Source organism: Natator depressus, chromosome 5 (genome assembly GCF_965152275.1).
Source record: "Natator depressus isolate rNatDep1 chromosome 5, rNatDep2.hap1, whole genome shotgun sequence".
NCBI classification, from domain to species: domain Eukaryota; kingdom Metazoa; phylum Chordata; order Testudines; family Cheloniidae; genus Natator; species Natator depressus.
This window is the reverse complement of record NC_134238.1, coordinates 102,237,251-102,258,215: the sequence shown is the minus strand read 5'-3', so window position 1 is coordinate 102,258,215 and position 20,965 is coordinate 102,237,251. Positions and strand designations below refer to the sequence as shown.

General features: G+C 44.6%; 1 protein-coding gene across 1 annotated transcript in view; it reads left to right on the top strand.

Annotated features, from left to right (window-relative positions):
• The window catches only part of GLDC (glycine decarboxylase), a 70,685-nt gene that overhangs the window by 35,935 nt on the left and 13,785 nt on the right, over positions 1-20,965 (top strand). Inside the window, exons 10-17 of the mRNA XM_074953330.1 lie at positions 2,644-2,783; positions 3,627-3,707; positions 4,439-4,536; positions 6,640-6,724; positions 6,814-6,855; positions 8,339-8,481; positions 11,039-11,114; positions 17,422-17,547. Coding sequence (XP_074809431.1) covers positions 2,644-2,783; positions 3,627-3,707; positions 4,439-4,536; positions 6,640-6,724; positions 6,814-6,855; positions 8,339-8,481; positions 11,039-11,114; positions 17,422-17,547 — 791 coding nt within the window. The remainder of the gene's footprint in view (positions 1-2,643; positions 2,784-3,626; positions 3,708-4,438; positions 4,537-6,639; positions 6,725-6,813; positions 6,856-8,338; positions 8,482-11,038; positions 11,115-17,421; positions 17,548-20,965) is intronic.

Genomic DNA, 20,965 nt, shown 5'->3' with positions numbered 1-20,965 from the left:
CAAAGAGCTTGGCTTGTTTAGCCTAACCAAAAGAAGGCTGAGAGGAGATATGATTGCTATCTATAAATATGTCAGAGGGATAAATACCACGGAGGGAGAAGAATTATTTCAGCTCAGTACCAACGTGGACAAAAGAACAAATGGATATAAACTGGCCATCAGAAAGTTTAGACTTGAAATTAGACGAAGGTTTCTAACCATCAGAGGAGTGAAGTTCTGGAACAGCCTTCCAAGGGAAGCAGTGGGGGCAAAAGACCTATCTGGCTTCAAGACTAAGCTCAATAAGTTTTTATGGAGGAGATGATATGATGGGATTAATTGATCTTCAACTATTAGCGGTAGATATGCCCAATGGCCTGGAGTGGGATTTGAGTTACTACAGAAAATTCTTTCCTGGGTGTCTGGCTGATGAGTCTTGCCCACATGCTCAGGGTTTAGCTGATCGCCATATTTGGGGTCGGGAAGGAATTTTCCCCCAGGGCAAGTTGGCAGAGGCCCTGGGGGTTTTTCTCCTTCCTCTGCAGCGTGGGGCATGGGTCACTTGCTGGAGGATTCTCTGCACCTTGAAGTCTTTAAACCACGATTTGAGGACTTCAATAGCTCAGACATAAGTTAGGGGTTTGTTACAGAGTTGGTGGGTGAGATTTCGTGGCCTGCATTATGCAGGAGGTCAGACTAGATGATCATAATGGTCCCTTCTGACCTTAAAGTCTATGATTCTATATTGGCTGTATATGTCTAGTGCAACTATTGCTATTGATGTAGGCATTTAGAAGGTCATAACTAACCCTTCTGTAACTGATGTTGGCAGAAGATTTCAACTCGTAATAAGAGCATGCACCCTATGAATTGATCACAGTTGTCCAATTGCCCCTGATGGCCCAGCTGTCTATAAAATACTGGAGGGCTCAGATCACTCTCTCCCAACAAGGTTCTGCTCATCTTGCTTGACTGGCCTTGCTCTCTGTAGAAGAGAGCTCTCTCTCTTGCTCTCTCTCTTGCTCCCTGTGATCTCAGAAAGTGAATGCTAGCTCTTCCTATTAGCAATCAATAGGTTGTAATAGTTTCTGCTGCTGTTGTGTATGGGACAGCTTCACCTGTGCTGGACCAGTAGGAGTACTAGGGTAGGCTGCCCATTAACATTCTTAGCGCCATGTGGTCTAGAGCTGTTCTGATCAAATTTAGATAATCCTGTGGTAAAATTATGACTGCCACCTTACACAAGAGCTGTTACCGCTGCTAATACAGAAAGAGCTGTGCTGGTGCTAGAGCAACAAGGTAAAATGCTCTGCACTTGCAGCCCGTCCCTACTCTTAAGACTTGCGCGATCACAGGAAGGGTCTAAGCTTTTGGAATTCTCCTGTTCCAAGCCAAACTCCAGGAATACTTGCATCTTTATACACTTCTACCCCGATATAACGTGGTCCTCGGGAGCCAAAAAATCTTACTGTGTTGTAGGTGAAACCACGTTATATCGAACTTACTTTTGGCCTTGAGCAAAAGCATTTTCTGTGGGCGCCTCTTGGGGGTGACAGCAGGTGTGCGGTGCCCCGGGCCGGGCTAGCAGGGAGCTCTGGGTGTCACGGAGCTGCTGGGGCCGTTCTCGTGGCCGGGCTGCGCCGCTCACCGTGGGGCTGCAGGCTCGCAGCAGTTGCTGTGATCGGCCATGGCGCAGGGCAGCGCGGTGGTGGGATCGGCTCGTGCTCTGCCACCAGCCTGCTGGCTTCACTGCCGCCACCACTGCTGGGGACAGATGTGGTTCCCGGAGCCCCGCTGAGTGTCAGGCAGCAGCAGATAAGCAGCTGCTGTAAAGGGGAGGGGGCGAGGGAGGCTCATTAGTCGCAGCCAGTGCAGCCTCCCTCCCCGGCCTCGAAAGTACGGGTGTTAGTGTCTGAGCCAGAGAGCGAGGTGGGGAAGTCGGGGAAGCGCTGCCAGCTTGCCGTGCTGCAGTCCCCTGTCTCTGAATCAGTGATAGCAGCTCATGGAACGGAACCCGTGCAGTGTTAATCTGATTATACGGAGGAGGAGGAAAGCTGAGATTCCCACGCCCTATCCAACACCCCCATCCCCTGACCACCTCACCCCCAGAACCTCTGAACCATCCAACCCCCCCCGACCCCTGACTGCCCCCCGAGATCCTCTGCCCCTTATCCAACCCCTCCGCCCCGGCCCAGCACCCTTAACATGCCACTCAGAGCAGCGTGTTGGAGCCTGACACGCTGATCTGCCGGAGCGTGCAGCCCCGCGCCCCAGAGCGCTGCTTTATCGTGTTTTATCCGAATTTGTGTTATATCGGGTCGTGTTATGTCAGGGTAGAGGTGTATTTATGTAAAGATTTGTCTACATTTTTTTTATATTGACAGTGGGGGAGCAAATACAAAGACCTATCTCTTATATTGAATTTAATAATGTCTTGTTCAGCAACAGTTCTCTTAGCATCTATGTGCATTATACAGAAAGCTCAGTCATGAAATATTACATGCAGAATTGCACTTCAGTAGAAATGCTGCTAGATTTTACTGTCCCATGCATTCAGTATAATGCTGCTTGTTAAAATAGTACTTACGTAAGAGGCAGATGTGGAGGGTGGGAAGAGGGAACCAATGAAGCATGGAATATATGGAATTAACTTATTTCCTTTAGGTCTTAAGCAAGCAGGTCACACATTGCAGCATGACCTGTTCTTTGATACCTTGAAGATCCAGTGTGGCTGTGCAGTCAAGGAGGTCTTTGACAGGGCAAGTCAGCGGCAGATAAACTTTCGGATTTATAGTGATGGCACAGTAAGTCACAGAACCTTTCACAAAATCTTACAGCATGGTTTTTGTGCATTGAGCGTTTTCGGTCATTAAGTAGTATGATGGCTATGAAGAACGGAAAAAGCTTTTTTTAAAGAAGTTGTCTTTCTAACCAGGTCAGATATGTTACTCCACAATTTTTTCCATAAAATACTTTAAAATGGTATATAAAAACATGGAATTGCTTGGCAGCATACTGAATATTAATTAATTTTTCCAAAATTCCTGGGTCTTTTGCTTCATGTCTTTCTAATACTGTTTTTTTTCCCCCACCAGTGGTGGGAACTTGCTATACTTATTGGGGACTTCGTGGAGAGACTCTTAAAACCTATCACTCACATGATGTGGGTACTATATAAATAAGTTCCAAACTCCAGCTATTTTTGTTGTAGCCATATTTAAAGATAATTATAAACAGAAGTTGATTGCAAATCATTCAACATGCTCAGTAGGAACACCAAGCCTAATGAAGCCATGTCCCCTTTGTGACGTATACAATGTAACTGCATAGCCATAATAGAATTAAATATGTAATCCAATTATTTTTTAAATTCAGGATAGCAGTCTCAAGCCCTGAAACCGTAAAGTGAACCCGGGATGGTTTAGGAAGAAAAAGGAGAATAAAATAAGCAAGAAATAATACAAATATAACTTAATTATATTGTAGTTTTAGGAACTGAAGTGATTTGTAAATGAAATATTAATGGTTCAGGTACTTAAAATGGAATGAAGATCGTATATTGTGATGTGCAAAAACACAACATATGTAATGTAATTCCTGGTTTTGGGAACTATGAGTAACTGCTGCTACTTTTTTCCCCTCCATAGATTGGAGTGTCACTTGATGAAACTGTAACTGAGAGAGACCTGGATGACTTGTTGTGGATTTTTGGGTGTGAATCTTCATCTGTAAGTACAATATAGATAATTTAGAAATATTTAGACGTGTTACTGTACTTCAGAGAGCTACAAAAATGTATTAAACTATATTCAGGTCAAGAATATTAATAAAAAAACCTAGTCACTCAATTGTTTTGACTTCCTCATTCCTCCTGTGAACTCTGCTACTTTAGCTTAGATAGTGAGCTCTCTGAGGCAGGGACTGTCTGTATTTTGTATGTTGTACAGGATTGAACACATTGTCAGTGCACAATACAATGGTAATTTCAGATTTCTCTTTACTGAAGAGATCAGGATGAGCGTTACCGGGTAATGCCATGCTCTGGGAGTATGCCGCTTAATCCTCTTGTTTAACCTGGACATCCTGTGTTTCAGGGCACTAATTATTTTTGGGATTGAAACCTCAGGTTTGGCAGTAATCCCTCAGTGGCCTGCAGGAAGTATGTCACACTGACTCCACCCACAGTACTTGGTAATTAGCAATAGTGCTCCTCTAGTGTGAATTAGTGAGGCTTCTGTAAATTTTTTATTTTATATAATGCCAGAAGTGTTATGGATGCTTTACAAGAATGTACGTTGATAAAAGTACGTGCTTCAAAGAACCTGTCAATATTGGTAATAAGATGGCAGTGTATTTCAGCTGACTCTGATAACTGCATAACTTGTTGAGAGAAGAAATTTAATTCTTTTTCTGTGAAGATGTCTTATTTAATCACTTAATATTTCTCTACTTGTCAAAGGAATTGGTTGCTGAGAGTATGGGAGAAGAAACCAGGGGCATTCTGAGTACGGCATTTAAGAGGACTTCCAAATTCTTGACACATCAAGTATTCAACAGGTTTGTGAAGTTTATTCTCACTGCAGATTTTCAGTTTGTATAGAGATTTGGCACATTTCCTGCCCCTGCCCCTTCCCTCTTTTGTACTCTGAGAAGGTTGTACTGAAGATTGTCACCTTATAGCAGGGGTGGGAAAACTTTTTGTCCAGAGCGCCACATCGGGGAATAGAAATTGTATGGTGGGCCATGAATGCTCACAAAATTGGGGAGGGGGTGCAGGCTCTGGAGTGGGGCTGGGGATGAGGAGTTTGGGGTGTAGGAGGGTGCTCTGGGCTAGGGTTCAGAGGGTGGGAGGGGGATCAGGGGTGCAGACTCTGGGGTGGGGCTGGGGATGAGAGGTTTTGGGTGCAGGAGGGTACTCCGGCCTGGGATCGAGGGGTTTGGAGAACAGGAGGGGGATCAGGGCTGGGGCAGGGGGTTGGGGCGTGGGGAGAGGCTCAGGGCGTGCAGGCTCTGAGCAGCGCTTATCTCAAGTGGCTCCTGGAAGCAGCGGCATGTCCCTTCTCCGGCTCCTATGCAGAGGTGTGGCCAGGCAGCACTGCATGCTGCGCCGTCCACAGACACCACCCCAGCAACTCCCATTGGGGTGGATAGGAGCCAGAGTGGGGCCATGCTGCGGCTTCCGGGAGTGGCGTGGTATGGCCCCTGACCCTGCACCCTGGCTGGAGCGCCAGAGAGGCCCCCGACCCTGTGCCCTGGCTGGAGCGTGGCCGAGTCACGTGGTGTGGCCCCCGCACCGTGGCCGGAGCAGGGCCAAGCTGCATGGTGCGGCTCATGGGCCAGCTTAAAATGGCTCGTGGGCTGGGTCGTAGTTTGCCCACCCCTGCCTTATAGCATCCATTTACTTATATTCCAGTGTTCATCCTGAGATAGCACTTCAATACTAAACGTCTATTTTTTGGAGGAAGATACAAGTGACTAAATTTTATTTTTTTTTTTGGAAGCGTTGTTCAAACCCTTCTTGCTCTGGTCTGAACCAAGCTAAACAATATATTTTTGTCCTTTTGTGGACAAAATGCATGTGTTCGTACCAGCTTGGTTTCCATAGATGTTTGTGTCCATCTTGTGTTTGTCTACCAAACAAGCACACTTCTTATTTTCATATTTAATTACTCCTGGGGGAATTCTGCACCACTGCGCAATGCAGAATTTTGCAGAAATTAATGTGGTACAGACAGAATTTCCTTTTTTCCCCCACAGAAATGGGCTGAAGTGCTGCTGGCTGCCACTAGGGGCTCCTGTACCTGGCAGAGCCCAGCTCACAAATAGAAGACAAGGCTGGGGGAGGGGGAGGGAACTGGAGGGTTCACAGCACCCCCTGAAGGAAGGAGGTGGCACATGCAAGCCCGGGACCCAGCATCAGGCTGTTTCTCCCTCTGGATCCCTGGGCTCTAGGAGGGTAGGGTATGTGAGTGTCTGGGCTGGGGGGTCCTTGCAGCTGGCCTCTGGGGGAGAGGCGGTCTGAGTGGCTAGGCTTGGGAGCGGGGGTGAGGGAGAAGAGGGGTCTGAGTGTCTGACCCCCTGGCTGTGCTCTGCAGGGGAGGGGGCAGAGAAGCAGGAACTGGGTTGTCATAGGGATTTCTTTAACTCTCTGGGGGAATTTTTGTATGTGTCTGTGTTGTTACGGACATACTTGCTGACCGGTATTTTGAAATAAATTACCAAAATAATTCAAACTGGCATGATTATATCTTGGTGTTGTGACAAATAGCATTTGCAGAATTTTGCAAAATTTTAAAATATTGTGTGCAGAATTTTTTAATTTTTTGGTGCAGAATTCCCCCAGGAGTAATATTTGAAGACTTCGTCTTGTCGGAAGATTTGAACAATTTCATTCATGGTGATGGTATATTTCTAATGGCAGTAAGAGAGATGTACTAAATTCTTTTAATCAGAACTAAATATTCTGGTCTGACTGGCTAGCCAGGAAATACTGGTGTATTATTAGCTACTTGTCTGCATATCTTATTTATGAAAGACTAAAATTAAATACAAAAAGAAAATGGCTGTTATCCATTGTGCAGTCTTTGTCAGCTCCTGTAGTGGAGCACTTCTGTATGGGTTAAACTGCTTGCCCTAACACTACATTTTGTTTCCCTCCAGCTATCACTCTGAAACGAATATTGTCCGGTATATGAAAAGATTAGAAAACAAAGATATTTCCCTTGTTCACAGCATGATTCCGTTGGTAGGTATTTCCTTAAAAAATAAATAAAATCAGGTGATTAGTCTCTCTTTGAAGGAATAGTGACTGAATACATTCTTATTATTTTTTAGGGATCCTGCACAATGAAGCTTAATAGTTCATCTGAACTTGCAGTAAGTTCATCTGACAGAATTATTCCTTGTTTGAGACCAGCCCAGAGTAAACTGTCTAATCAGCCAAACAGACACAGTCCCTATTATTAAGTATCAGAGGGGTAGCCGTGTTAGTCTGTATCCACAAAAACAACGAGGAGTCCGGTGGCACCTTAAAGACTAACAGAGTTATTTCGCATTCTTCAGATGCATGAAGAAGTGGGTTTTTTACCCACAAAAGCTTATGCCCAAATAAATGTGTTAGTCCCTATTATTGTACATGTAAACATTGAATTTTATTGTCTTAAACAACCTAAACTTCAATGTTTTTGGGTGGGATTTTCAATTGGAGCAGAGTTGAGCCAACACTGAGGGATTTTTTTAAAAATTCCATTCCAAGTAATTTTGTTGGGGTGGGGAGAAGGTAAAGATGACAACTTATGTCTTGTTTAAATTGAACATATTTCTACCTGCTTACTGATTTTATGTTTGGGAATTTCAAAGATGCTTAAGAGTTAAGTATCCAACTCCTATTGAATTTCCATAGCATTTGGGCACCTAACACTTCTTAAGGCCTCTTGAAAATCCTACCCTAAAATGTTATGAATATGGTGTTAATAACATGGGTGGAATTAAAGAATTGGATTTTTTTTTAGCTCTCTGAGGAAGGGTCTGTCTGTACTGTTTGTATAGTGCCCAGCACAATGGATCTTGGTCCTGATTGGGGTCTTTAGACACGACTGTAATGAAAGCACTCAATAATAATAATAAATAAAAATAATCCAAATCTCCTATTTGTTACCTGGTCACCATATGACAGGATAGTCTCCTTTCAGTTCAATTTCTGAAACCAGTCAATGAAACCAGCCAGAAACTCCTGCTGGTAGGAGTAGCTGCAGCCAAAGCAGGGCACTTCAGGCATTCAGAGAATTTTCTCTAGTTTTGACTGGACTTTCTCCGCCTTGTGCTGATTAGCTGTTTGTTCCAACCCTCTTCCTTCCCCTCCCTCAGTCTCTTTACCTTGGCTGCACTCCACATCTTCTCCTCTTACCCTCTTCTCCCTGCTCTGCCCCCATCCCTTCTCCTTCCATTTAGCTTATCCCCTCCTAATTAACCCTCCCTGCCCCCCAGTAAATTGTGAAACTAACATGACATTTGTTTCTGTTGCATAGCTCACTCTATTATATTCCTTTTCCCCACGCTGTTTGTTTGGATTATAAATTCTTTGGGGTGAAGACTGTCGGCTACTTGTTTGTGCAGTGCCTGGCACAATGGAGCCCCATTCAGTGCTTGCCTATGACGTTCTGGGAGTAAAACACTATATCAGCACCACTTAATTTGAGCCTCTAAACTCTGATTAACAGCAGAAAGTCATTACTCAGAGCCCTAAGTATCTCTGGTCTTCTCCCTCACCATTAACCCTTTTTACACCAAACACATTGTTTACAAACTCAATCTCTTGTTATAGCTCAGTATTTTTCTTTTTTTTTCTCCCCACCTTTAGCCTATCACATGGAAAGAATTTGCTAATATCCATCCCTTTGTGCCTCTAGACCAGGCTCAAGGGTACCAGCAACTTTTCAGGGAGCTCGAGAGGGATCTGTGTGAGATCACAGGCTATGACAAAATCTCCTTCCAACCAAACAGGTAGGGGCTCTTCACTAGACATCCACTCCCTGACGTGGCTTAACAAAAAATTAATCTCTGCTTCTAGAAAATGGTTTGCTGTCAAAGGATTGGAGGCAAGGGTGCTCCCAGACATCTTTGACATGGTACACACCATCCATCCCTGTGGAGGCATCTCTGCTTCAGCCGCTGGCCCTAGCACGTCTCCTGCGGAGTCTGTGCCATACTCCGCCCCCGTCTTTCAGCTGGTCCCGCCCAGGCACTGTCACTCTGAATTCCTAAGAGGGTGGAAAAGCTGCTGGAAATGGGGTGAGGTCTCCTGAAGAGAGCCATAGTGAAGGATCTGGCCCTATGGCAGCATCAAGGAGAAGCACTATCCACTCAGGTCTGGCCCCACTGGACCTCCATCATGACAGGGGCTGTGGGGACAACCTGAGCAGTGTTGCAGCCCCCATGTACCAGTTCATTATATCACTCACTCAATTGTGTACCCCCTCCACCCCATCTTGATGGAAGGCCAAACCTGAGTGGGCAGGGGAATTGCCAGGGCTGCTGCTCCTCACCACTGCCAATGATATGTACTGTGAGTGTGGCTGTGGGCATCCCTGATTAGAGGGGATCTAAAGGTTAGCTTCTTCTGCAGCTGTACTGCCTGAATGCAAGACTGGGGCATTGAGGCTTGATTGTGGTAGTAATGTTAGAGAATCTTAATCTGGCAATGTTTTCTTCTAAAAGTTTGAGGGTCAGGATGAGTGACAGACCAATCTTGTCCTTCCCTCACCCCTTTCAAGTTCACTTTGATGTTTGGAGTCTCTTCTTTGTTTTTAATGCTCTTCTCCATTTTCAAGGTAGAGCTTGTCACATGAATGAGGCAGCCTTTGGCTAGACAAGTACTGCTTCAAACAGAGAAATCTGTGGGGTGCTGGTGGTGCTTGGGAGAGACTCTATCATACAGGGCTAAACGAATCTCACCATCCCCTTTTCAAGCGGGCAAGGGTGGTTTGCCAAATCTCATCTTTGAGGGGTTGGTGAGCCATTTAATCTGCCCTGCTGGCAATAACTAGAGGTGAGCACAGGGGTGATTGTGTTGCTTTGGTGGAATGAGAGCAGGGGAGCACAGTGACAGGGGTGTACTGGCCAGCTGATCGCTCCAGGTGTACTATCCTACCCCTTTCCTGAACCTCTTTGGATTTCTTTGGGGCCTACTTGGAGTGCTTTATCCTGTTTTCCCTCAGCCCCATGATCACTGTTGCTCTTTGAATCAGCCATGTTCTCAAGCAAATACTGCCTCCATGCTGCTATCATTCCAGATAGCATTAGCAGGAGGAAGGCTCTTTCTAGAATCAGTAAAGTATACATAGAGAGAGAGACTTAAATTGGGGCCCCCAAATGATCTAAAATAAACAAAGACAAAGGTTGACTTGCCACTCAAACTGGCCCTCTCCTCTTAAAGGTAAGTAATGTCAGACACACCCGAATACTTTGTTCATTGAAATTAAGGTGTAACATCAGGCATACACGCTATGGTGAATTCTTTCTCAGTGTTTAGAAGATCCATGAACATTTCTTTTCACTTCACAGGTGATCTTGATGAGCATTTGGTCCCCCATTCCAAATGCCACACAATGGCCTATAACCATCCCTTCTGAGAAGCTAGTTGGATGTGATTCTTCCCTCAGTTGGGTGGAGGCATTGATTGAGTAATATGAAGTGTTTTAATTCCTTACAACCTACCTGAGCTGAGCACTGAAGTATAACATCCCTTAATTTCTGTCCACTGACAAAATCACTCTGGGCTGATTTTACTGTCTAATAGTGCAACAAGCTGCCATGCAGGGAATAGGGCAGAGCCCACAGCCACGGGTTTGGGCTTTTGGGAACTAGGTATGTTGAGGAAGTTCTGAAAAGCACATCAGCAAAGCTCTTGGAATAGTGCTATTTTGAATAGTGTTGGAGAAGCCAGCAGCTACATAACTTAAATTCTTGTTGAAAATGCTCTTCATTAATATGCAAGGTTTTATGAGGCTAGAGAATCTCTAGGGTTTTACTGTAGTAGTCAGTGAGTACTGTTATGATCCTATGTAGTGGAACTATAATCACTCATTTCATGCCAAATATACTGAAATGATGTCTTCTGCCTCTTTAAATGACTATAAAGGTATTCCAGTTGTTGGATGTCTGTTATGTTGTAATGCTTTATCCAGGCCTTCTATTCTTGATGGAACAGCATCTCTCTACTAGCTGTATTTATTTATTTATTTATTTTGCTAGTTAAATTAATATTATGTGGTTAGAAATGGGGGATCTGTTCAATACCTACAACGTTGTTGCAGTCCTAGTGCTGATAGAATATAAGCTAGTGACGTCACTATAATATGTTTCACCCAGTACGCTTGATAAACTGTGTGCACTTGTCTTGTATCTCCTATGCATGTGCAGCTTAAATCATAGATTGTATTTGTTCTTTATAAACTACTTAAACTTGCTCAAACCCACCAAGAATGGCTTGAGCAAGAATGGTTTAAATGTGACATACAGTACTACATGGACATTTATAAGGGGCTTTGTGTTCTTGCAGTGGGGCCCAGGGTGAATATGCTGGATTGACTGCAATCAAGGCTTACTTAAATGCAAAAGGAGAACGTCAGAGAAATGTAAGTGTGAAAATGTATCTGAGACATGACTTTGTGGAGCAAATGGTTTGGAGAATATGTTCTCGAGGAAGAATGGTCCAGTGGTTAGGTTGGTAGCCTGAGATTTGGGAAACCTAGAGTGCTTGCTCTGCCAAAGACTTCATATGTGACCCTGGCCAAGTCACTTAGGCTGTGCCTTAGTTCCCTATATAGAACAAAGGGTAACAGCACTTCTCTACCTCGCAGTGTTGTGGTGACAGTCCCTCAATTATTTGATGTATTGATCAAATACTACAAGAATAGAAGCCATATAAGTACCAAAGGTAAGGTCAGGTTTGACCAGGGCCGTAACTAGGGCGGGGCGAGTGGGGCAGCTGCCCACAGCCCCGAGCCGCCCTGGCTGCAATAATGGGGGCACCATAAGCGGTGCATGAGTCTTCCGTTTTTAGAGAGGCTTACATGCGAGCGCTGAAAGCTCCCTAGAAATGGGAGGAGCCAGACCGTGGCCCTGCCCCCATTCTTCCTCTCCCCACAGGCCGACCCCTCTCCGCCGCAGAGGCAGTGGGCCGGCACACCTCCAAAGGGAGGTGATCTATGCTGTATCCATAGCATTTGCTCTCCTGCATGGCCAGCCTTTTTTGGGGAGGCTTAGGCTCCCCAAACCTCTTATATAGGCCACCCAAAGGCGGAGCACAGGATTGGGTCCAGCAGCATCAGGTTCTCCCCTCGCTCCCCTTGCGGGATCAGGCACAGCAGCATCCTGCCAGAGCCCAGGGTGCTCAGGGCCCCACCTCCCCGCAGGATCACGGTCCTGTGACCCTAGCCGGAGCAGGCTCTCCTTGGTGCGAGGAATGCAGCGACAGGCCTCTAAGTGCCCTGGCTGGTGGAAAGGGCAGAAGGAGGAAGGGCTGCACACTACACACAGCAGCGTAGTGGAGGCAGGAGCTCGGCTGCACCAAGTGCCTGGAGTGGCACCAAGTGCCTGGAGGGGGTTCATGGGGCCAGTACCACAAGGGAGTGCAGGGGTTAGGGGGGAAGAGGGGTGCGGGAGGGGACTGCAGGAGTTAGGGGGGAGGGGAGGGCAGGTGTTGGGGTGAAGGGGGGTCCGGGAGGGGACTGCAGGAGTTAAGGGAGAAAGGAGGTGCAGGAGGGGAGGGCAGGTGTTGGGGTGAAGGGGGGTACGGGAGGCCAGGGTCAGGAGTGAAGGGGGGCACAGGACGGGAGTGGATTAATAGCTGTATGTCCTCAATCTGAAACTACCAGATTCCTGGAACACAACTTGTTAGCCTTACTGTCCTAACACTACTGAAATTGAGCATTCTAAAGCTTGATAATATAACATAAATGTAATCTACCCCCAAATGAATTCCTTCCTGTCAACATACACCCTTAAATTGATATAATAATGTTTCTTTCATAGAGCGAAAAATCCGTACTTCTTAAGGAAAATACCTTTTGCTTTAAATAGTGGGCAATTATTTATCTGTAAAATAAATCCTAATAATAAGCAAGTTACAATGGTACCTCAGATTTCCTAAGGTGCACATGGAAGAACATGAAAAAACAGCTTAACCAACGTAGCAGGCCTCTAGAAGAACATTTTCTCATTGTATTTAACCATTATGCTACCGACTAGAACAGGCAGTAAAGGGTAGCATCATTCTCTGAACAGATTGAAAAAAAAAATTGTAACGTCTGGTTCGTTTTGGAGGGAATGTCATGTCTGTCTATAGCATCAGGTATGAACTTCATTGGGTAGTATAGATTTTTCAGTAGACAAAAGACAGGATGGTGGTAATGAAGTCCACATCTGAGAGGGTTGCAACTGCCTGACCAGATGTAGATGAGGGCAGAAAAAGCTGTCCTGCTCATTCCTAAGGTATCTGTGGTTCTCAGCCTTTTCCATACTGTGACCCCATCTTAAAATAGAACATTTTTGGGGACTTCCCTCGTATCGAGCCATAACAGAAGCGGCAGGTGGACCTTGAACTTAGTCTTAATCCACAGGCTGAGAAACTGTATACCAGGGGTAGGCAACCTATGGCACGTGTGCCAAAGGCGGCAGGCGAGCTGATTTTCAGTGGCACTCACGCTGCCTGGGTCCTGGCCACCGGTCCGGGGGTCTCTGTATTTTAATTTAATTTTTTAAATGAAGCTTCTTAAACATTTTAAAAACCTTATTTACTTTACATACAACAATAGTTTAGTTATATATTATAAACTTATAGAAAGAGACCTTCTAAAAATGCTAAACTGTATTACTGGCACGCAAAACCTTAAATTAGAGTGAATAAATGAAGACTTGGCACACCACTTCTGAAAGGTTGCCGACCCCTGCTGTATGCTATGACTTCTAAGAGCAGCTGGAAGTCTAACAAGACACTTTCCTACCCCCACCATTGTGAATTTGACTGACAGCAGATGTGCCCTCAGTCCTTGCTTTACCCTGTGGCAGTTTCCCCATCCTAACCAATCACCTCAGAAACCCCCAAATGGAGCCTCAGCCAGCTCACTCTCCTCCAGGCCTCAATTGCTACCATGCACTGATATAGTAATCATACAGACTGAGTGAGATGACATGGAGAGAACAGTATAATCATATTTGAAAACATTTCAACTCATGCCTAACTAGCCCAACCTCCAACAGGAGGGGTGGTAAGGTGGAATCCCATGCTAGAGAGCCCACAGAGCCAACGGCTACCCTCTGGGATCTTCCTAGATAAAACAATGAAATCACCACAGAGCAATAGTCAGTCATCTATTGTTCAGGCTTGCAAGTGAGTGAACTGTGCCTCATGACCAGTGGTACTGAAGGCAGCTGATAAATCTAATATCAGCATGGATAGATCTAATATCAGCATGTCCCCAGAGGAGACAATCATGTACTGCAGTTTCAGGTTTTATTTACAAGAGAACTTACTCAACAGGAGCTGAAGTTAAAATTGCTATCTTGCTGTTATCCGTTGCTTTTTTTCTGCTCTCCTTTCTTTTCTTCTGGCCTGCTTTCTATTAGAGAATATACCCAAGCCAGTTCTCTGTATCTCTGACTTCCACTGTGCTCATAAGTATCCAGGAAGGATGATAATTGTGCAGACAGCCTTTTGAAGGAGCTTCCTTTCTAAAGTTATTCAGATCAGCAGGTGCCAAGTATTAGTGAAATCAAAATAGTTTTGAAATAAGATGACTCTGGTAGTACATTACATTGTGGAATATACTAATGTTTTTTCACTTGGTATAGCTCAGTCCATGATGCAGTTCATAGTGTGATAGCTTTAATGCAGAATTGCTGTTTTGGGGCAGTGATAACTTGACAGCAAAAATTGTCTTTGGTCTTGGTTGGACAGAATATTCACCTACTTCTTTTCTTTCTTAGGATTTCCATGAGTTTAAGTCAGACCATTGTAAAGTAATGTTAATGTTCTTGTTACTTGATAATGGATCCCTCAGTGAGGGATAAAATTTTTTTTCTTTCTGTGTCTGGAAAGCAGCTAGGTACAATCTGTGTGGAGTTCAATATTCAAAGGTAGCCCGTGGCAGGCTTTCAAGGGTAGAACAGAGTTCAAGAGGAGAAGAGACAGGTTGTCAGGGTCAGCTCCCTGGCCGCAGGATGCCTACTACATGTTCTTACAAACTTTAGGAGGATGAGGAAGGAAGAGTTTGTTAAGATTAGAAAACTTTGTCAATTGAAATTAACACTTGGGCTTCTTTGAAACTTGTTACACAGCAGTGTCAGTCTCACATTTTCTTTTTTTATATAAAGGTACTTCAATGCTTATATTTCTCCAGCGAGCCTAAGATAGGCATTTCACTTAAACGTACACACAAGTTTTGTTCTTTCTACATAATCTGGTGCGCTTGGTCTCTTTCCCAGTTTCTGTAAAAGCTGGCACTGTATCTTGTTATCTATGGCTGTCCTAAAGTTCAAATGTGATATGCACAGGCATGGGGTATCTGGCTTTTTGCAGTGGCTGAATATGAAAGCAAATGAACCCTGACCAAAAGCTCTCTTCAGACTAAGCCTCCTTTTGATTTGGTGCCCCCTTGTGGGGAAAGTATTGTGAGAGGTGCAAGCAGCCATCCATCTAGTCATTTGCACTTTACACCAAGTGGTTGTAAAACACTACCCGGCCAAAATGTAACATTCTGTACCCACTCTGTAATTATGCAGCACAATTGCAAATGACTATATAAAGTGCAATCCAGTGGAGAATTGGCCCCCTCACATTCTTTTCAGTACACCTGTGGAGATGTTAAATTAACATTTTATATGTCGCTGCAAACAGGGCAGTTATCTTGGTGCCATAGTAGATTCTATTTTTATTAAGTTTTTCTGATTTCACTTGTTAAAAATTGGATATTTTTATGAACATTTGTTTTGTAATTATATGGTGTAAAAGCAGAAATCTTAAATATTGCAGCACTTCATTTAATTTGAAAGCATGTTACTTGTTGACTGTAAGGCACTTCATTATAAGCTACTTCAACTCAATTTAAATTAAGTAGCTTTATTTACATACTCATTTTAATTATAAACTTAAAATGTTTAATCCAGAGTTGAGGTTTACAAGAGGGGCATCACTGTGTATAAAAGAAGACTTGGTTTCATGATTTGCAGAGAATACTAATGCAGCATCAGTGGATGTTGGTTGAGGTGGGCAAACTACGACCTGTGGGCCGGAGCTATTTTAAGCCGGCCTGCGAGCTCCCACTGAGGAGCAGGGTCTGGGGCTTGCCCCACTCCGGCTGGGGAGCAGGGTCAGGGTGCGCACCACATGGCTCCCGGAAGCTGCAGCATGGCCCCGCTCCAGTGTGCCAGCCAGGATGCAGGGTTGGGGGCTGCACCACGGGGCTCCCAGAAGCCACGGCATGGCCCCGCTCCGGCTCCTACTTGCTCCAATGGAAGCTGTAGGGGTGGTGCCTGCAGACAGGGCAGTGTGCAGAGCTGCCTGATCACGCCTCCATGTAGGAGCCGGAGAAGGGACATGCCGCTGCTTCCAGGAGCTGTTTGAGGTACCTGAACCCCTGAGCTTCTCCCCATGCTCCAACCTCCTACCCAGCCCTTATCCCCCTCTCGCTCTCCAAATCCCTCGATCCCAGCCCAGAGCACCCTCCTGTACCCCAAAGCTCTCATCCCCAGCACCACCCCAGAGCCTGCACCCCCAGACAGAGCCTGCACCCCTTCCCGTACCCTTGCCCCAGCCCCGATTCTCCCTCCCACCCTCTGAACCCCTTGGTCCCATCCCAGAGCACCCTCCTACACCCCAAACTCCTCAGCCCCACCCCAGAGCCTGTACCCCCCCAGCCAGAGCCCTTCCCCCCACCCCGCATTCCATTCCTCCACCCTAGCCCGAAGCCCCCTCCCACACCCTGCACTCCTCATTTCTGGCCCCATCCCAGAGCCCACACCCCCAACCAGAGCCCTCACCCCCTTCCACACCCCAACCCCAATTTTGTGAGCATTCATGGCCTGCCATTCAATTTCTATTCCCAGATGTGGCCCTCAGGCCAAAATGTTCGCCTACCCCTGATGTTGGTAATGAATTTGAAAAATGTTTTTGTCTAATTCTTCTACAAAGTGGTGGAGTTTTAGTAAAACTCCACCAACAAATTTGTCAACTAAATTCATAAATGTGTAAAAGCAGCTGAGTTTTACTATGCTCGTGTACATTCAGTAACAAGAGATGAAAACACTTTCAGTGTAGGTAATTTAATCTTCAAATTATTCCTAGCTTGCATTTTTTTTAATTGAGTTTTATTGTCAGTATGAGCAGTTTTCCAAAGATTTCTCTGTTACATTCAGATACCATGATTCTTTAGAAGCTCTATCTTGCATCCAGAGATCAAATGTAGAAGTGACTAGGAAGCGAGAGTTGGGAGGTACAGTGGAGAGCTTTTCAATCTTCAGACGAAACTGAAATTAGGATATGTTCACTCCAGGTTTTGTGTGTGTGTGTGTTTGTGTTTGTTTGTGTGTATAGATATTTGACTATCTCAAAATTAGTGTGTAATAAATCATTCCTTCTGAGATGAAATACAAACCACATGCAAGTAGAAACTTATAATGGAAGTGTTCTTCAAAAGTGGCCCTCAAGTGTGAGGAATACTCAGTAAATGAACAGTTAATATGAAAATGGGTTTTGGATGCTACAATTTTATGTAAACATTTTGTTGTATGAAAATTGTGTTTGAATTATTTTAATACAGGTAGTACTTCTGTTTGTACCTTTTCTGGAGGTCTGATAATGAAATGCACCTTTTGATGGGTTTTACTGCATTGGGATTTCATGGTTGGTCAGTGTAATTAGAACTTACATTTCTCCCCACTCAGGTTTGTCTTATTCCTAAATCTGCTCATGGTACCAACCCAGCAAGTGCCCAGATGGCAGGCATGAAGATTCAGCCAGTGGAGGTGGATAAAAATGGAAACATTGATATTGCCCATCTAAAGGCAATGGTGAGTGTCACATCTGCTGTTTATTTTGGGGGGTGGGAACTTTCCTCTTTCCCTCTGGGTAATGGATTGTTAGCAGCTGTATCAGATTTTCTGTTATGAAGGAAAATAGTGCAAATAAATAATGGATACCTGCTTTAAAAGAAGAATAAATCATTCTTCCTTTTCTTGCTATCTGAGAAACAAGCCATTAAACTTTCAAGCCCTCTTTAAATTTGGGGATCCTTTGTGTAGAAATGGTTGAAAGAGTGTACATTGTAGCTTCTTTCATGGCAGAGTTGTTGGGTCTCCCCCCCCTCCCCCCCGTTCAGTATCGGAAGTGAATGAAGCATATTCATGTGATTCTCAAACATTTGTAGCTGCACTTTAACCTTCATCTACTGAAGAGCAGTTCCACAGCTGGGTAAGATGTTGCTAGGCAACTGCCTCTGCATCTCTGAATAGATTGGCTGCAGATGAAGCTCAAGTAGCAGAATATATTTAAAATATATTTTGGAGCTGTTAGGTATTAAAATTATCATTGCCATTGAAGGGAAAAAAAGACAGACAGCCAATTTCCTAGAAAATGTGAAAGACCAATTTTGTTAACCAATGAATGCAGCTTGTTTAAAATATCTCAAATGTGATTAAACTTACGTTTCTCATTCAAGTGATTGTGCACATGTACGTTCCACTGTAGATGTGCGCATGCCCAAGCATTCGAGGTAGAGATTTTTGCCAGCAGCACATGTGCCCCGCTATCCTTGTGTGCAGAACGGAGGGCACAAAAAGGGCATGGTCGCCACCTTCCTCTCAGTTCCTTCTTACTACCTTTGGAAAGAGTTGGGGCTCCCCACCAGTCTTGAGCCTCAGTTAGCTTTGAAGGAGATTTTCTCCTGTGTATAGTTGTAGTTCACTTCAGTTTAGTTTGTTAATAGCTCTTTGTGGGTGTGGGTGTGTGTAGGGTGGTGTGGGGTGTTGGGGGAGGGGAGATTGCCATGCAGAAATCTCCTGGATTGAAAAAATGTACCACATTCAGGACTATTATCCATGTCACTGATAGGCACAAGAGTTGCCTCATTTGTTTAGGCAAGGGATGTGTGAGAGACAAATGTCCTATCTGTACCTCATTCTCTGAGGACAAAGAAACAGGGATTTCTGCCTTAGAGCTCACAGAAGTATAGGGCTGGAAGGGATCTTGAGCGGTTATCTAGTCCAGCCCCCTGCACTAAGGCAGCACCAAATATACCTAGACCATCCCTGGCAGGTGTATGTCTAACCTGTTTTTAAAAAATCTTCTGTGAAGGGGATTTCACAGCCTCTCTTGGAAGCCTATTCCATAACTTATCCCTAGAATTAATTTTTTTTTCTAATATTTAACTTAAATCTCCCTTGCTGCAAATTAAGCCTCTTGCTACTTGTCCTACCTTCAATGGACATGGAAAACCATTGATCATCATCCTCTTTATAACAGCCCATAATACATTTGAAGACTGTTATCGGGTCCCTGCTCAGTCATGTTTTCTCAAGAGTAAGCATGCCTAATTTTTTAACAAAAAAGAAAAGGAGTACTTGTGGCACCTTAGAGACTAACCAGTTTATTTGAGCATGAGCTTTCGTGAGCTACAGCTCACTTCATCGGATGCATAGCATATCGTGGAAACTGCAGAAGACATTATATACACACAGAGACCATGAAAAAAAACTTCCTCCCACCCCACTCTCCTGCTGGTAACAGCTTATCTAAAGTGATCATCAAGGAGGGCCATTTCCAGCACAAATCCAGGTTTTCTCACCCTTCCCCTCCCCCCCCCACAGACACACATACAAACTCACTCTCCTGCTGGTAATAGCCCATCCCTCTTTGAAACCTCTCTTTATAATGCGCATGATAATCAAGGTGGGTCATTTCCAGCACTAATCCAGGTTTTCTCACCCCCCCCTCCCCACACACACACCCCCCTCCAAAAACCACACACACAAACTCACTCTCCTGCTGGCAGAGTGAGTTTGTGTGTGTGGTTTTTGGAGGGGTGTGTGTGTGGGGAAGGGGGGGGGTGAGAAAACCTGGATTAGTGCTGGAAATGGCCCTCCTTGATGATCACTTTAGATAAGCTGTTACCAGCAGGAGAGTGGGGTGGGAGGAAGTTTTGTTTCATGGTCTCTGTGTGTATATAATGTCTTCTGCAGTTTCCACGATATGCTATGCATCTGATGAAGTGAGCTGTAGCTCACGAAAGCTCATGCTCAAATAAACTGGTTAGTCTCTAAGGTGCCACAAGTACTCCTTTTCTTTTTTCTTTTTACGAATACAGACTAACACGGCTGTTACTCTGAAACCTGTAATTTTTTAACCTTTCTTATAAGTCGGGTTCCCTCCAGTTTGTCCACATTTTTCTTAAAATGTGGTGCCCAAAACTGCCTTTCCATTGGCATACTTGGCTATTTTGCCTTTAATATGGTCTTACTGAGAACTTTTAACGGGTCTTATTCGTATGTACTTTCCAGTCTCTGATCAAGTACCCTCATGGGGCCTGGATTTAGTTTTGTCCTGTTTTTCTTGGGCCACACCTGAAGCTTATGTCTAAGGTTGTATCTGCATTTCACCTCAGAACATTCATATTCCAATGGTGTTCTCCCCTCCGCCCCCAAACAAAACAAAACAAAAACAAAACCTCATTCTAGCAAAACTGAAGAGAAGCTTCATACTCTGGCCATTTGGAGGGCTCTATCCTTATCTGGACAGCAACAAAATGTTTCAGATGAGGCTACAAAAAGTTTAGGATATTTGATGAAAGGGCAACCAGTTACAGCCCAGCATACATCTCACTGGATTTCTGACTGTATCAAGGTTTCCTCTCCTCAGAGAATAAGAGCCCATTCCACTAGGGTTCATTACACTTCATCAGCCTTCTTGAGTAACAAACCGACAGTGGACATTTGCAAAGCAGCAATAACATGGTCGTTGGTACATATCTTTTTCAGACACTGCACTATCACTCAAGCTTCCCAGGGCAATACCATCTTTGGAAAGTCAGTCTCTTTTCAAGTCCTATCACCTGTAAGGAAACTGCTCGTGAATCACCTGCAGTGGAATGTATCTGTGAATAATCACTCAAAGGGGGTGGGGGAAAAAACCCACCTGTTTACGTCTTTGTAGTAGTGCATAGTAACTGTTGTTGTTCTTTGAGATGTATAGTGCACATATACATTCCACAACTGTCCCACCTTCCCTGGTATTGTGGGTATTAGTTAGACATTTGTGTGAAAGATGCCATGCCCCTTTTTATGCCCTTGGCTCCACACACAAGGATGGTAGGGGCACATGTGCTGCCTCACGGTACTGCCGGCAAAGTCTCTGACTCTACTGCATTGAGTGCACACATACTTGTGTGGTGGAATGGACGTGTGTGCCATATATTTCAAATGGCCATTACTGTAC